The sequence below is a fragment of the Diceros bicornis genome, chromosome X (assembly GCF_020826845.1).
Source record: "Diceros bicornis minor isolate mBicDic1 chromosome X, mDicBic1.mat.cur, whole genome shotgun sequence".
NCBI lineage: Eukaryota > Metazoa > Chordata > Mammalia > Perissodactyla > Rhinocerotidae > Diceros > Diceros bicornis.
The window spans coordinates 79,029,018-79,046,123 of NC_080781.1; the positions used below are offsets into that span (position 1 = coordinate 79,029,018).

General features: G+C 35.9%; 1 protein-coding gene across 8 annotated transcripts in view; it reads left to right on the forward strand.

Annotated features, from left to right (window-relative positions):
- The window catches only part of DACH2 (dachshund family transcription factor 2), a 495,523-nt gene extending 487,087 nt beyond the window's left edge, over positions 1 to 8,436 (forward strand). For 7 of the 8 annotated variants that reach the window (XM_058536286.1, XM_058536287.1, XM_058536291.1 and 4 more), the window contains one exon: positions 7,939 to 8,436. In XM_058536286.1, coding sequence (XP_058392269.1) covers positions 7,939 to 7,988 — 50 coding nt within the window. In that variant the 3' untranslated portion in view covers positions 7,989 to 8,436. Of the gene's footprint in view, positions 1 to 3,480 lie in introns of all 8 variants that reach the window. The other variant, XM_058536289.1, reaches the window with a different exon arrangement.
- The last annotated feature ends 8,670 nt before the right edge of the window (positions 8,437 to 17,106 follow it).

Sequence of the window (17,106 nt, forward strand, 5' to 3'; positions counted from 1 at the left end):
TCCTCACTATCAATCCATATTGATAGTATCACTATCAATCCATACCTGTAAAAATCTCTCATAGTTAGTTAGCCAGCCAGCATATTTAACTAGACTATAATATTATCCCATGCAAAACAACATAACAGGGCTGGAGTGGGGGAAGTCTTCTCCAGTTTGTAGGTAATTAGCCAAAATAGTCTAAAACCAACTATAATTCAATAATCACTTCTGCCTTAAAACTTTGCAGAGATTGGGGTACTACTTATAAAAGATGCACAAATTCAATACATCTCTCTTTCCTATTTAAAATTTTGTAGAGAAGCTGCAATAGTAATAGAAAGAAACCTTTCTATTTGTGGCTAAGCTCACATCACCCTATCAGAACTAGACCTTAACAGATCCTCAGTTATCTAATTTTAGACCAGGATTCCTTACTGTGGGCCATTAGCATAAAATTTTATTTATTTGCTCTAGGGAACTTCTTTCTCATTTATAATAGCCGTATAACATTCAATTTTGGAAAGTAAAGTGAATTTAAAGAAATTCTTTACAGTTTTATACAGATCTCCTTCAAATCCCCTAATCTGTTGACCCCCAAAGTTTATGATTTACTTGTTTAATGTTTGAAAATTAACATTGGTAATAATCCACATACTTAAGCTGGAATCTACTTTACCTCAATAATGCAAATGGTTATTTTGGCAACATTTTTACCAATTCCTTTATTAGATTTCAAGAAAACATCATTCATTATAAGCATTTCTTCTCTATTTCCCTATTCTCCTATAAATGTTTAAGTGCTCTTATTTTCTTTAAAACAATACAAATGAATGTCATGTTGATCTCAGCATTGGTAAGTAACCATTTAAAATGACTGAGGCAAAACCTGCAACTCAAATCTAACAATGTCCTGGTAACTGCATTTCAACCTTCTATGGGAAATGTTGAATGTGGTCATTTTTAACATTGTTCAAGTAAATGTCTAATGTTTTTCCATTACTTCCATTTTCATCTTCCTCCATATTTTGATTCCTTTGAAATGAGAGATTATAGTATTTTTCTATCAGCTTAGCATACAAAAGGAGTAGTTAAAAGTTATAAAAAGAACTTAATTGTGCTTTTAAATATTACATTAAAATATTTCCAATATGCATCCTATAGAAAACTTAAATAAACTTGACCTTTAGGAATATTTTGTAGCTTACATACTTATGGAAGGTGGCTGATATGACTTTAGAGTTTTTAGAGGAATGGCATAGAAACATAAGCAACTTACGACTTTTCACCATGACATTATCTACAACAAGAAGTAGTGAAAGAATATGACATTCCACATGTGACATAAGTGCTTAGAATGGCTTAGTACGGCTTCTGACATAGTCAGTGTTCCATAAATACTAGTTTTTATTTATTCTCCTTTCCCATTCCTGCTGGAAAGTAGAATTCAAGTACTTCTGGAGCTCTTAGTGAGGCTCAAAAGTTGCAAGTCTGTGTACTAAGCCCATACACTTATTGCTGTTTTATAACTGGTCTATGGGAGGCACAATGAAGTGGGAAGAGCACTGGTCTAGTGGTCAGGGTTTCTCAGTTACTAACTGGCTAACTCAGTTACTAACCTTGAGAAATCATTCAACCGCTCTCTGCCTTAATTTTAGTAATAATAATATTTGCCTAATCTTCCTCATCAGTGTTAGATCTGTGCTCTCTAAGTATGACAAATACAAAATATCATTATTACTGAGCCCTGTAAAATACATACGAAGTTAGCATTTGTGTTTGCATATGTAGATTTTAGTAGAGGTAAAATATTTGGCATATAATTGATGTATAAAACTTTCTCTAAAACGTGCTCTTCAGTATATAGTTACTGTAAATGTATTCTTATATTTTATCCCAATATGAGCATAGAAGGATATCCATGCTCCCTTATTAAGGCGGGTCTTACAAGAACTAGAGATTAAATAAAAGGGAAAAGTTATAGTAAAGAATTAATTCACAAAAACAAAGTAAGTTAAAAGCAAGCAAGAGAGGTTGATACTCCATTATGATAACATTTGAAAAGAACAGACAACCTGTACTGGTCTTTGTTTTGATTAAAGTATAAGTCAGAAATTTTTTAGGGCTAATAAGGCCAAGTGGTTATTATTTTTAAGAAACCTCCATTTTTAAAAAAGTGCCACATTATAAAAATAAGCACCAGACCCCTCTGAAAAATGACTCTAAAACAATGCTTTTCTCTAGACAAAGAGGAATCAAATGCTATACCATTTTATTATCTACCCCTATCTTTCAATGGTCTACATTTTCTACTCTCAATTTAGTAGCTCCATATTTATACTACTGTACTAATAACTAACTGAACCCCAAACTAACCTCACTACTGTTGCTTATTGATTTGCGAACATCACATTCTGAACATGTTTCCACAAGTGAAGTAGAGTTCATACAATTAACTGCATATTTAATTTGGATTGAACCTAAGACTGAAGTGCAGCATTAACCAGCGTATTGTTTTCTCTCTCTCTTATTCAGGTTAGGAAAGCATGACCTTTCAGATGTGATCTTATTTAGGGCCAACTAATATCATGCCCATTTGAAAATTAGAAACACATCACTAATTAAACAACTTAAACAAAACATAAAACTTAATACTTAGCTGGAAAAATCATTTGTAAAGTATTGCCAATTAGTTCACGAATAAGTTAGCTACCTCAAAAGAAAGGTTTGATAGCCCAAAGTATGCCTGTGATGAAGCCTATTAGTTCTTAAGGAAATCCCATTATGTAAGTGAATAAGTGGTGAGGAAACACTTGGAAGGAAACATGAGCCCTGGCTAGGAAAAATAATTTTTTTCTAAACACAAATTTAAACCTTCAAAAACATTATAAACACGTTTCTTGGTAGTTTTTAACAAATAAATAGTATGAAGTTACTTTTAAATAACCATCCTGTCAGGGAAGGAAATCTCATCCTGAGGGGAAATTGCAGTCATTAACAAAGATTTCGACTCCAAGAAAACAGTGTGGATCTTTACTCATGGTTTAGACTGTGAAGGGGAAAAAAAACCTTTCTAAATGCCTTGCTTATTAAGCTAGTCATGCGTTTCACTGCAGGTTGTAAAGCAGTAGAACATGCACAAGGGGCTCATAAGCATATTTTAGAGTTAGAGAATATCATTTATACCATTTTTATATGATCAATATCACCCCCAGAAAATAAGATTAAGCTTTAAACTACTGTAAATCTACAGTTTTTCTCACCTTTGTATAATTTCATTTTTAAAAGAATGAGACTCACATCAGTGAATATATGATTAAAGAATAAGCCTAATAGAATAATACATTTATTGCACGCAAATTTATTCAAACTTGAACATATATAGCACAGCAAAATACTATAAAGCCAGTTTGTGGTTTTCAGGGAAGTTCATTGAGTAGTTTTTGGACTTTTTTTGTTGGAATGAAATTTTGACCAGGTCTTATTGTTTTTTCTGTGCAGCCTGAACACTGATGCCGGAACTCCAACTGATCATAGGCACGAATAGGGTGCTGTAGCAGTTACCTGCTTATCTAGTGTTGTCATTCTTTAGAATTCATACTCAAATTCTTAAAATATGGAACCTTCAATTACTATTTGTTTGTTACTGATAAATAGAAACTTGCACGAACAGGAAAAATGTGCTAGAGAATGGGCTTCACAAGTTTTTAGGGGATAATCATAATGATGATTGAACATGATACTTTACACTTCTATAACCCCTTTCTTCCATGGAGTTCATAGTGCTTCATAAACATTATCACATTAATCCACACAGCATCCTAGTGGGGTAAGTAGGTGGAAGAATTTTTAAGACAGAGAAAATGCTATTTCTAAATGGTGTGACAGAATTGAAAATGCAGACACACCCACTTTAAGCTGTGATTACTATGAAATAGCTTTATATTTGACTGACCTGGGATTTAACAGGAATTATGTGAGGAGGTAATTCATTTGTGCAAATGATCAATATTTGTTATCACTGGTTTGGAGCTCACCTTTCTAAAAGAAACACATTGCTTGTCGTGTTCTCTAAGGGAATATAGAGAGCACTAGTTTGTAGATTTTACCACACCTAGTTCTTCTTTTGATCTGTTGATGGTGGAGCAAGTCATTTAATCCCTTTCTCCTAGCGCATTCCTTATCTATAAAGAAGGCAATGATAAAAACACACATCCAAGCTACTAAACATACCCCTTTTATTCTTTTCTGCTTTCTTCCCATCTTCAATTCTGCTTCCTTTTTATGAAGTTATCAATAAACAATTTGACTGAAAAATCTATAGAAATAAGAAAGGAGCAAGGCAGATATGATGGGTCAGTCACATCATGGATATTTTCCACTGCTCACCTTCTGGTCTAGACATGACCAGATGCCTAAGATGTTCCAGTGATTAGAACAAAATGAGTCATTTGGCTTGAATTGCCCAGGAAATGGATGGTCTCAAATATTTTGGGCTGTTTACTTAATGGAGTAAGTAAGTAAATTTGCCACCTGGCCAAAGGCTGGTGGCAAATACCTGTCATCATTATTTTCATACCTCCTAAGAATCTAATAGAGCAGTTTTCTAATGTGTTAAATGGTACTCTAGTGATGGAAAAAATTTAATGTCCCTCCTAAAGTTCCCTCCTTACACCAAGCAAAATCTAATTCATTATGTTATTTTTACATCTGCCCTGGAATTAAGTTCTGATGTGACAAAAGCAACAGTCATCTTATGCAAAAGGCCAACTGAGTTTTTATCCATTCTCCAATAATCAGTTCCCTGTGGCAGTATATGCAGTTTCTGCTGGAATGGCCACCTACCCCACGCATTTTTAAATATTACATTAATTAATGTCAATGTGACATTCCAGTCATTCCATGCTCTGAAGGAATTTCTTCTAAGGCACAGGCGTTTGGCTTCTGTTGCTGTCTGCAGACTTTAGAAGGTCTGCTTGTGTCAGTAGGTGTGCTGCTTTAACCTAATTCAGTGAGATAATGCCAAACTAGAAATAAGTCATGGAGAAGGATTGAGGCAAATACAACTTTTAAAAATTTTATTAATACTAAATATCTGAATAAAGTAACAAAGAAGTGTGACTAAAAATATAACATCCAAAAATGTCTCATTATTTAATAGTCAAAGAGCATATATTGAACTAGAGGGGAAATTGAACAGCTTTTTCAAATTACGTAAGTCACTTAAAAACAAACTACTGTCTTTTTACAAATAGATATGTTTAATTAACTTTGGTTGAACTATATGGAATCCTCATGTGTTTTCTTCTGACCTTTTCTCACATATCTGCCTTCTTTATGACACCTGATTTTAGGTTTTTCGTTTTCATAAGCTTCAGATGTATACCACAGAAGGCGTGTCTCACACTTACTTGAGTTTGAAATAGTCAGGTGTGGCCCTTTAAAAATAACTGATCAACAGAGGCTCATCTCCTGCATGGAGGGGGCTGCACCAGACTCCTATGCCAGGGGCTATGCCCATGTCAGGCCGTGCTGTGCTAAGAGAAGGACTGTATGGGCCTTCGTTTTTATTTTTAAAATGGTCACAATTTGTGTGTATTGAATTCCTCCTTTTACTTATCTGATAAATCTTAAAGCAATAAACTCTGTCAGCTCTCCCCAAATGTCCGTGTGTGTCACTCCTTGTAAGTTCCCAAGCTCCCTAACATTCCTCTGGAGAGGCTTTGTTCGTTGCTCTTCCTGATCTTTAATCTTGTTTACATCCAGAATGCATATTAGATCATCTCTGTTTGGAGCTCAAGTACAAACCCTCTTAAAAACATGAAACATTCAATTACTAATTAGCTGTTTCCTGTTTCTAATGAAGTGAGCATGCCAGATTTGGATTAAAATTCAGCTACTGCTCTCCTCTGTTTATGGTTCCAGATGTTTTTGTTTTATCTAGGAGTTTACTTTGACAGCTGCTGCTAAATGATAAATCACTCATATTATATCTGAAATGCATTTTGAAATTGAAATGTGGCAAACTTTGAGATTGCTCCAAGGATCAGTGTCAGTTAGCAGGTCAATATTGGCTCTTCCTTATGATCACTCAGTATTGGCATATGTAAAACAGTAACAGAATCTGTGTCAACATTATACGGCATGCTACACAAGAGTCTATTTTGCTACTATCTAAATTAGGAGGAAAAGTTTTACTGCAACGAAATCTCTATTGTATTCTGGGTAGAAAAATTGATTCATATTAATAGTGTCTTCTTGCTGGCGTAGTTTTTCTTTGTCTTTTCGAGCTGCTGTGGAAACAGTTCCAGATAGGCCTTGTAAACTGGCACATTTCATGAAGGGTGTGGGCAGATATGTTTGTCTTTTTTAATAAAGACAATAATTAAACATAATAAAAGAAACAGATTTTTCAGACATTACATTTTTCTAAAAGACAAATGGTGATTGCTTTTGCCATTTGTTACTGTGTTTATGTACCTTTTTTTACAGGGTATTATTTTTTTTTTTGCCGTTGCTTTCAAGTCTGTAACATCCACAATTTATATTGCATGATTTTAAGCTTTAGCTATATTGTATAAATTTCAATCCTGTTGAAATGACTGTCTGCCATTTGATGTTGAAGAGCTTTCTTTTGACATTTAGACTGTGTATACAGAGAATGAGGTAGACTGGAAAACTGAGCAACTATCTGGTGAATTTTATCAGAATAAATATTCTCAGATGCCACAAAGGAGTCTGAGCAATTCTCTGGGGTGACAGACTACTAGATAGTTTCCAAAAATTCAAGCTTTGTTTTCTTCTGGTCCCTGGAAAAGTTCAGATGAATTCCATGGGCTCTTTGGCAAAATGTCTGGTTGCCCTTTAATGGAGTTTGACCTGACCTCCAGGTCATCTGACTAACATAGACTCAAATTCTTTTATTCTTCCGTTACTTTATCACATCTTTATTTTTGCTTCTGAGGTATTATCCAGAAAATTCCACTGACTCGCCATGATACCTTTGACACAGAAAGAATAAACATTTTAAAACTTTTATACACAAGACTTGAAAAGGGTATATTTTCCTTCTAACAATGCTAAGCTTTGACTAGACTAAATTAATATTTTAGACTAGCCATATCAGTCCAACAGTGATAATGTGCTCTCCTTTATATGTGAAGATGATACATTTGACTCACAAACATAGACTTTAAGTGTTTCTTAAGCATGGGTGATGGATTTGTACTGATCATCCACACTTTCTTTCCTCATTCTTCTTTTGTGACCAAAGGCCAATTTTTATGAGGTAGTTGGATAGAGACTCGGGCCGTAAGCCATGGCTACGGAAAAGAGCAAGTTTAGGCAAAAAGAGGTGGAATCATATTTTGAAAATTGTTTCCAACTATAATTTTTACCCACACCATCAAATGTTTTCTAACTCTGGGATGGTATGAATTCTTTTGATTACCAACGGTGAAATAGATACTCGTTTGACCAAACACTATGGTTAAAATGATATTCGGAACTAGTCTCCCTTCATGCAGTATACACAGTCTCAGGTTTAACCGGGGGAGAGGAAATTCTAAATGTCCAAAACTGTCATTGCCTTAGATCATAACCAGATCATAACTCCTTTCTCCCTGTTTTGGTAAACCATAGGCATCTTAAACATACCATTATATACAAAAGGAAGAGTAATGTAGATAACTATAGACATGATAGTTTATGAAGAGTCTCATCAGTCTTCGGTGTCTTCAGTGCTGTGGAAAGAACAGAAGCTGTCGCATGAAACTTGAAGGATCTTTGAAAACTGACACATTAACATATAGAAATGTTAAGAAATTTTAAGTTTTACCGATACTAAATCAAGCCTGTTACATCAGATCATTTAAGTTCCCGAAGATAGAAGTTTAGTATTTTTAAGCACGTATCAGAATTATCCCTCAGAAGAACTAACTTGTTTTCTTTTTTTTAAAGGAGGTAACTATTACTGTTTAGCAATGGCACAACAGTTTTATTCGGCCTGAAAGGTCTTCGCTGGCTTTACATAAATGAAGATGCTTGTGATTCCAGTTTATCTCTGAAACTATTCAACATGGAGTTATTTCAATTGTGTTTATCAGCAAAGCTTTATTTACTGAAGCAGCTTTTCAATCTATATTACGTTTTAAAAAAAGGAAAGTGTGTACATTTTAAAAGCAATGATGTAAACTTTGTCCTGTCATTAGATTGACGAGTTTAAGAATATGAGCTAAAGCCTAATGGCTAAGGTAACTTGACCATATTTGATGCTTTTCTATGCTCACTTCAGCTTGGCTTTTTGTCTTTTAAGGAAAAATAATGCGGTAGTGTGTTAGAGACTAGAAACTTACATGTATGGTTTCTCTGTTCTACCATATATTAAGTTAAAGTATACATTCTTTGTTAAAAATGTACTTGGTAAACTTCAGTATAAATAAAAGCATTTTGACTTTGTCAATTGTCACTGAGTTTTTATTTTCAAATTGCCAACTGCAGTCATTGAAGTAGAGTCATAGTGCAAATCAAAATATAGGAACTAGGAAGGTGTTTGTAAAGCTTCCTCTTGTTTGGTTATTTCCGAACAAATATGAACATACCTCTTATTTCAGTTCACCTGTTTAAACAGGCCAATATTTTTGTCCTCAATTGTTCTATTGAATCACACCAAATTGTCTTTTTCTGGCTGTGGGTGCTTAGTTAACCTGGTTCCAGGAAGAAGGGTTGTACTGGGAAGCAGGAAAAATGTGATGAATCAAGAACTGGAAAATCTTGTCTGAATATCTATTATTTCTAAAAAGTTTCCTCTAGAGCCACCTTCAGTGGAGAACAAAAATTTCGAAGGGGCATATATCTACTCCGGCCCAAAGAAATGCCAGGTCTCCCTGTGCATCCAAATATCCATTGAGGCCTAATGAAAGACCAAGACCAGATTAAAAAAAAAAAGCCTAATGAAAAACAAAAATAAACACCACAGCCCTGCCCTACAGTTTATCTGATCCATCTTCACCTTCTTGGTTCCTTTCTGCTAAAATCCTGGAGCCCACTCAAATTCTGGTTCACCAAGGAACTTCTCAGTTTTTCCTATGCAGTGCCACTTCCACTCCTTACCGTGTCTTGTAAAAGGTGTGTTATATCCCACAGTGCTTCTGGCTGGCCAACCAAAGACTGTAGGTCTTCTAGTTTGGAACCATGTTGCTTACTTCCACAGAAGTTTTCTCTCACCATCACCTCCTTACCATCCTTGTTTATGGACGTTTTAAGAGTCCTGAGAAGACTACAAGTTCTTCCTCTGCTCTAGAGGAGAAAGATCCCTAAGGGTTTTTTTTTTTGGCTAAGCAGGCCTGCTCTGGTAGTATGCCCTCCCCCCACAATAACACACTAAACAGAGTACCAAATAGTCAATCATATGATATGCAGGGTTGCATTATTTAAAGCTTAATGTAAAGAGGAAACCTGTGCCATTAGCTGTCCAACTCTCAGGGGTCCAGGTGCCTAATACTGTCTGTGGTTTAGCCTCATCTGGTAGCAGTTATCCACACTGGCTTAATATTGATGGGGTGATTCCATTCTACGTCGGATGGATGGTTGGGACTGCTTGGGAAGTGGAAGCAACTATAGGAATCTCCTGGCTATTTGAAGCCCACTTCACTGGCCCGTCTGGAGAGACTGAGCCAGGAAAATACTGGGAATGAAGCCCACCCTGCACCTCAATGTTTCCTGGGATAGGGTTGCTTGCCATTTCAACACAAACACTTGACCATCCTTCCACATCCTCCTGCGCACTGCTACCTCCCTCCTCCAGCAACATAACAACCTTAGCCTTAAGAAAAGGAGCTGGGTATAGGATAGGAATTCTTTCCTTGCAGGGTAATGGTTTCACTATATATCAATTCTTTCTCAGGTATAAACCCTCTTCTATGGTTGGGAGGATCAGTGTTACATCATTCCCTTTGCTCTCTGGAGAACATACAGTTGACATTCACCTGAGACAGTGGCTAGAGGAGCTGGATCAGCCTCATGCAAACTTGAGGGGCTCTGACCTCAAGTTCACTGCTTGTGGAGTAGTCGTGGGGGAACACAACTGCTCCCACCTCCAGACATACTCATAGTACCTTCATCTATAATCACAATCCTAGTATAAGAGTATCTTCTCATACCTTTCAAAGCACCTAACCTTTGTAGGGATCCAACTGCCACTCTCCCCAACTAACTGATACATGTATAAAGGAACCCCAAGGGATTTGGTCATGAAAGCCCCCTTCCACCAACCAACACCAACATTGTGCCTTCTTACTCAGGGAAAAGCGTCTCTGTGGACAGTGTCCCAAAAATAACTTAAAATAGAATCTTAGATTAGTAGGAGGGTCTTTGAAGACCATCAATAGTCTGATATCTCAAAGGTAGGCACACATTTACTATTTGAACAATTATAATTCCAAGGAGCTACTTCTTTTGTTAGACAGCTCTCAATATTAGAAAGGTCAAAACTGATATTGAACCAAAATTTTGCCACTTCAACTTGAACTTGATGAGGGAAAACTACCCCAATCACACACATAGCTGATGAGTCCTTATTTAAAATGATAGAAATCCATCATCAGATGTTATAGGTAATATAAAATTAATCAGCATAGTTTCATTCCTGTTTGCACTCATGTACACGCATGTGTGCACATATAGAGTAGATAAGCATAAAACACATCTGCTTTTCTTTGTCAATGAATTACTGAAATCGAATCTGTACGTTTTTTAAAATTTCACCTGATTCAATTCTCTCTTGAAGTATATAAGCAGCTAAATTATGAGATACAAAGTCAGGTATGAAGGTAGTTGGCTATCATTGGGAAGTGTGGTAGTCATTTCAAATATAAAATGCCTAGATGTTGATGAAAATTCTGACGCTCAGCTCTTTAGTGGTTTAAACAAAAAGTCCCCTTTCTCGACCTCGTGCTGGCCATGTAAGGTCTCCCCTTTCTACACCTTATCTCAGTTATATTGCAATCCTTCTTTAAAGTTTCTAACTTTAAACTAAATGATGGTAGAGCTAAGAACACGGACCCGGGACCCTGTTTTAAGTCCAGATACGTTAGAAGTACGGGGAGCAGAAATTCCGGGAAGGCAAGTGTACTGATTTAGCAATGGTAAGGCTGCCTAGAAAATAAGGCATATTTATTAAAATCTTTGGAATTGATCTATCCTCAATCGACAACTTCTCTCACTTATTTGAGTCAGAGTGCTATGATGACCAGTACGCACTACAATAAGCACAAATGCAGTCAAACTTAACTAATGAACTTTTCAGGCCACGCCATGATAATTCATTATGTTATGATGGGGGGAATATTCACCTTTGTATAACTTTTTTTAAAGCAAAGTTAAACTCAATACTTTGGCTAAAATTTATGCCAAAAATTATGGCAGAGCTTGACTCTTGGATTGCTGTGCCATTTGAGATTAGCAGGATGTGGAGATCTTTGAAATTCCACAGCAACATGAACACACCCCAAAATCTATCTTAATTAGTCAAAGGGGAGAATTAAAATTAAAAGCAAGTATTTAGGTGCAATTCAATATATACTATTGAAAATAATTCTTTATATAACAAGAAAGTTTCAATAGAGTTGAGGCAATAGGGTTTACATTATAAACAATTAGAAGTCACTATAAATACTAAATAATTAAATGCCAATATGTATGGTACAAAGGCTAAAGGACAAAGAACATGTTATATGCAAGGATAATGGGCAGGCATTATGAAACTCGAATAGAGCTCTAAAGAATAAGTAGGATTGAAGGAAAGGATGAATATAAGAGATCAGCAACTGCTAAGCTTGAGAGGAAGAAATTTTAGAGTGGTTTGTACTGTTCGTGGAACAGTGAGGAATCCACTATAAGGAAGCACAGAATTTTTGTCCAACTTTAGTGGGAGATAAGGTTTGATAGTAAAGATGGGACTAAATTATAGAGTACCTTGAATAGGTAGCAATGAGCATATAACAGGAACCCATTTGAGAGATTAATCTGAGAGCAGTATGGGATGGATTGAATGGAGATGGTAAGGAAGAGAGACAGTTACATGTCATAAAATAACACTTTCATAATTTCCTCTACATATTTCTAATTTAAAAGCAGTATTTTTTATAATTAATGATGACACTCACTATCAATTTTCACAGATGTTGAAAATCCTAGTTAACCATGAAAATGTGAGGTATTCTATGGGTCAATCATTATGAAGAAAATGTTCTTGGTGAGGTTTAACATTTGGATGTAAGCTTCTACAAACACCAGTAAAATCATAAGCCAGAAACTGAGTTTTATCTGAAACAAAACATTTCAGCTGAAGACTCAACCTAGTTCTTTCACCTTTACTAATACAGGCAATCCTTGAATTCTAAATCACATAACAAAGAAACATCTTTTGTGTATGAACCATGGCTCCAGCTTTGCCTCACCTCCTTTCCTACCAGCCTAGGTTTCACTCCTTTTACTACTTTTAGATGTAGGCTGTTCTGCCCCCTGAGAAGACAAGCTCCCACTGAACCCGCACCCACCCCCTACAAGCTGTACTTCCCCGTTAAGGCTAACCTCAAAGTCAGAGCCTCTACAACATTCACGGTCCCGTGAAACTCCCTGCTGCCATCATTCAGTAGACTGAAATGGGGGAGAAATAATTACATGTCTTGCTACTAAGGATACACTGGTTGCGATAATACTTTGGGTCTAATGTGGAACACAAAATGAGGCTTATTTTTTTCCCATGGACAAGATTGTTAGATTTGATAGGTAGCTGGAGGTTTTAAAGCACTGATGGTTCTATCTATAGATCAGCTATTGGTTTAATTGTATTTTTTGTTAATTTAAGAAGGTAAACATTACAAATGACATGGTTGATACGGAAAAAGATATTTTTCATTCTGAACAATCAAATCACCAATGAAACTCTTGAACACATTCCAGTTGGATATCTGGAGTTGCCTAACAGTAATACCACATAATTAGACTTTGACAGAGAACAAAGTGGGGTACGTAAATAAATTTTTACAACTACTAAAATTATTCTTTTTTTGTAGTCACCATGCTGTAAATTACATCGCTAGGAGTAATTTATAGCTAGAAGTTTTTACCTTTTGACCACCTTCACCCATCCCCCACCACCACCACCTCCCACTTCTGGCAACCATCAAGCTGTTCTTTGTATCCATCAGTTTGGGTTTTTTTTAGATTCCACATATAAGTAAGTGAGATCATACAGTATTTGTCTTTCTCTGTCTGACTGATATCACTTAACATAATGCCCTCAAGGTCCATCCATGTTGTCACAAATGGCAGGATTTATTTATTTTTTTATGGCTGAATAATATTCACATATATACACACCACATTTTCTTTTTCTGTTCATCCATTGATGGACACTTAGGTTGTTTTCATATCTTGGCTATTGTAAATAATGTTGCAATGAACATGAGGGTGCAGACATCTTTTTGAGGTAGTGATTTCGTTTCCTTCACATAAATACCCAGAAGTGGGATTGCTGGATCATATGGTAGTTCTATTTTTAGTTTTTTGAGGAACCTCCATACTGGTTTCCATAGTGGCTGCACCAATTTGCCTTCCTACCAACAATACACAAGTGTTCCCTTTTCTCCACATCCTCGCCAACACTTCTTATTTCTCGTCTTTTTGCTAATAGCTATCCTAACAGATATGAGGTGATATCTCATTGTGTTTCTTTTGTTTGTTTATTACAGTAACATTGGTTTAAAACATTGTATAAATTGCAGGTGTACATCATTATACTTCTATTTCTGCATGGATTACATCATGTTCACCACCCGAATGCTAATTACAATCCATCATCACACACATGTGCCTAATCCCCTTTCACACTCTGCCCTCCCCTCTTCCCCTCTGGTAACCACCAATCCAATCTCTGTCTCTATGTGTTTGTTTGTTGTTGTTATCTACTACTTAATGAATGAGATCATACAATATTTGACCTTCTCCCTCTGACTTATTTCACTTTGCATAATACCCTCAACGTCCATCCATGTTGTCATAAATGGCTGGATCTCATCGTTTCTTATGGCTGAGTAGTATTCCATTGTGTGTATATCCCACATCTTCTTTATCCACTCGTCCCTTGATGGGCACTTAGGTTGCTTCCAAGTCTTGGCTATTGTGAATAATGTTGTGATGAACACGAGGTGCATGGATCTTTATGCACTGGTGTTTATCATTGTGGTTTTAATTTGAATTTTCTTAATGTTTAGTGATGTTGAGCACCTTTTCTTGTATGTACTTGTTGGCCATTTGTATGTCTTCTTTGGAAAACTGTCTATTCAGTTTCTCTGCCCATTTTTTAATCAGATTGATTGTGTTTTTGCTATTAAGTTGTATGAGTTCTTTATATATTTTGGATACTAATCCATTATCAGATATATGATTTGCAAATATTTTCTCCCATTCTGTAGGTTGACTTTTCGTTTTGTTGATGGTTTCCTTTGCTATATAGAAACTTTTTAGTTGGATGTAGTCTCACTTGTTTATTTTTGCTTTTGGTGTCAACTCCAAAAAATCGTCAAGATCAATGTCAAGGAGCTTACCCCCTATGCTTTCTTCTAGGAATCTTATGGTTTCAGGTCTTATGTTCAGGTCTTTAATCCATTTTGAGTTAATTTTTTGTATGGTGTAAGATAATGGTCCAGTTTCATTTTTTGCATGTGGCTGTCCAGTTTTCCCAACACCGTTTATTGAAGAAACTCTCCTTTCCCCATTGTATATTCTTGGCCCCTTTGTTTTAAATTAATTGATCAGATATTCATGGGTTTACTTCTGGGCTCTCTATTTTGTTCCATTGATCTACATATCTGTTTTTATGCAAATAGCATACTGTTTTGATTACAAAAATTATTTTTTTAAACATTGAAATATTGAGGGGAGGATTATTTGCAGTAAAAGTTAATCAAATATATACCATATTTGCCCTACTTCCACAATTTCTGAAACCTAATTTATATTTTCTTTATGATTCAGGATCATAATTATGATTTTCTTTTCTTATGGGCTAACATGCTGGGAGGTCTGCTTTTCAGCCTACTTGACTCCTCCCATATCCAGCAGACAGCTGTAACTACTGCTGTCTCTGTGACTGCTTATAATAATACCCATTCTCTCCCACTTACTTGTTTGCTATTTGCAGTCTCCTGTTGCATTCATAATCTCCTGATATGGGTTTCTAACTCTCTAATATGTCTATTCATGCAAAGACTCAGATTCTTCCAAAATAGACTGTTTATTCATTCATTTCTTCCATTCATCTATTCATACAACAAATATTCATTGAGCACTATACTGTATGTTGGGATGTGGTAATGGATGAGACAGAAATGGATTCTGTCTTCAGAGACCTCACAGTTCTTACAGATAATTACATTATTTTGTATGATATCATGGGAGAAATAAAAGTTTCTTTGAAAGCACAGAGGGGGAACACTTAACTAAGACCTGGGGGACAAAGAAGACTTCCTAGAGAAAAAGACATCTCACTTGTAACCTGAAGGATGAGCATAGTTAGCTAGGGGAACAGAGGTTAGGCCACCTTTAGACAAAGATACAATTTATTTCCAGAAAAAACCCACCTCTATTCCCTAAAATCCTCCCTTCTTTAGTGTCTTGGTACTTTAGGAAGAAATAAATCTAAAGTCTCCTCTTATCTCTATTTCGCCCTTGATTTTCCCTCCTCTGTGATCCACTAGTTCTCAAAAATTAGAGGTTGCCCCAAATACAAGGTGCTCACTCCATAGTCCATAGAGCTTGAGGTGTTCTGAAGCCCCTAAAAGCGCCCATACCCCAAGGGCTCAAACATCTCTCCCAAGTTAAGCCACCCATCCTTAGTTCGTATAATATCTGCAACTATCAGAAGGGAAAAAAATGTTTTTTATTCTCTTGGTCATTGAGGATGATCAGTTTTATCTTGAATGACTAAAACCATAGTAGATATTTGTGTAGACATTTGGCAAATTGTCTTTACATGCATCGTTTCATTTAATGCTAACTATTCAACATGTTTCTAAGATAATATACTTTCCTTTATTTCCATATATTCCTTCATTGTATATCCTTGATGCTTTTCAGAACTCTTCTTTAAGAAGTATGGCATCAGTGACACGGGCCTCAGGGATAGATACTCAAGCTGGTTAAATGTTAGTAAGGGTAACACTTTAGGTCAGAGCCTAAAGGAATACATCTTATGGTTTTAGTCCAGGGACTTTGTGAATAATCTTTTAGGCTCTCAGGCTGATTTACTTATTTCTGGAATTAGAAGCTACTTCTGAAGAATATGAATGGCCAGAAAACAGAGAGCAAAATATTGTCTTACTGGAACACAAACATTTCTGAACTCATATTTTCAAGTGTATGCTGGATCTATCCATTTGGACATAGCATACATAGGCCATGATCTTTTCTTTCAAGCATGCTTCTTTTGGTATAATCCTTTTCTTAGTTAAGGCATAATCATCACCGGGTCTCTCAAGGTAGAAACCTCAGAAACGTCCTGAATCTTTCCTTTTCTTTATTACTAACATTGAATCAGCTATAAAATCCAGTCAGTTCTGTCTCAGAAATATCTTTCAAAATCATTTGTTTTCCCACTCCATTCCATCATAAACCCATCTACTAGACAAATCTCTCCAGGATTTTATTTGGGTCATGTTATTACTAGTCTTAATCCTTCAATTCCTACTACATTCCCTTACATACCAAGCATGCACCCACAACCTAAGGAAGACATAATATTTAATGCCTCCATTTCCTTATATCTCATGCTCTTTTTGCCTAAAATGATCGGCACCTATGGCCAGCTGCATAATTTGTGTGGCCCAGTGAAAACTGAAAATGGGTGACTTGTTCAAAAAATAGGAAAGAAATGCCATTAAAGGTACACATAGAGGCTTCTCCTTTCTCCCAAGTTCTCTCTCTTATCCTGATACGGTGTTTTTAATTGCTATTTAATATTCTAAGAAAAAATTAAAATTATTAGCATGAATTTTACCATTCAATTTTGTTATGTGTGTTACCAGTTTTAAATGCAAAAGCCAGGCTTGACAGTACCTCTTTCTC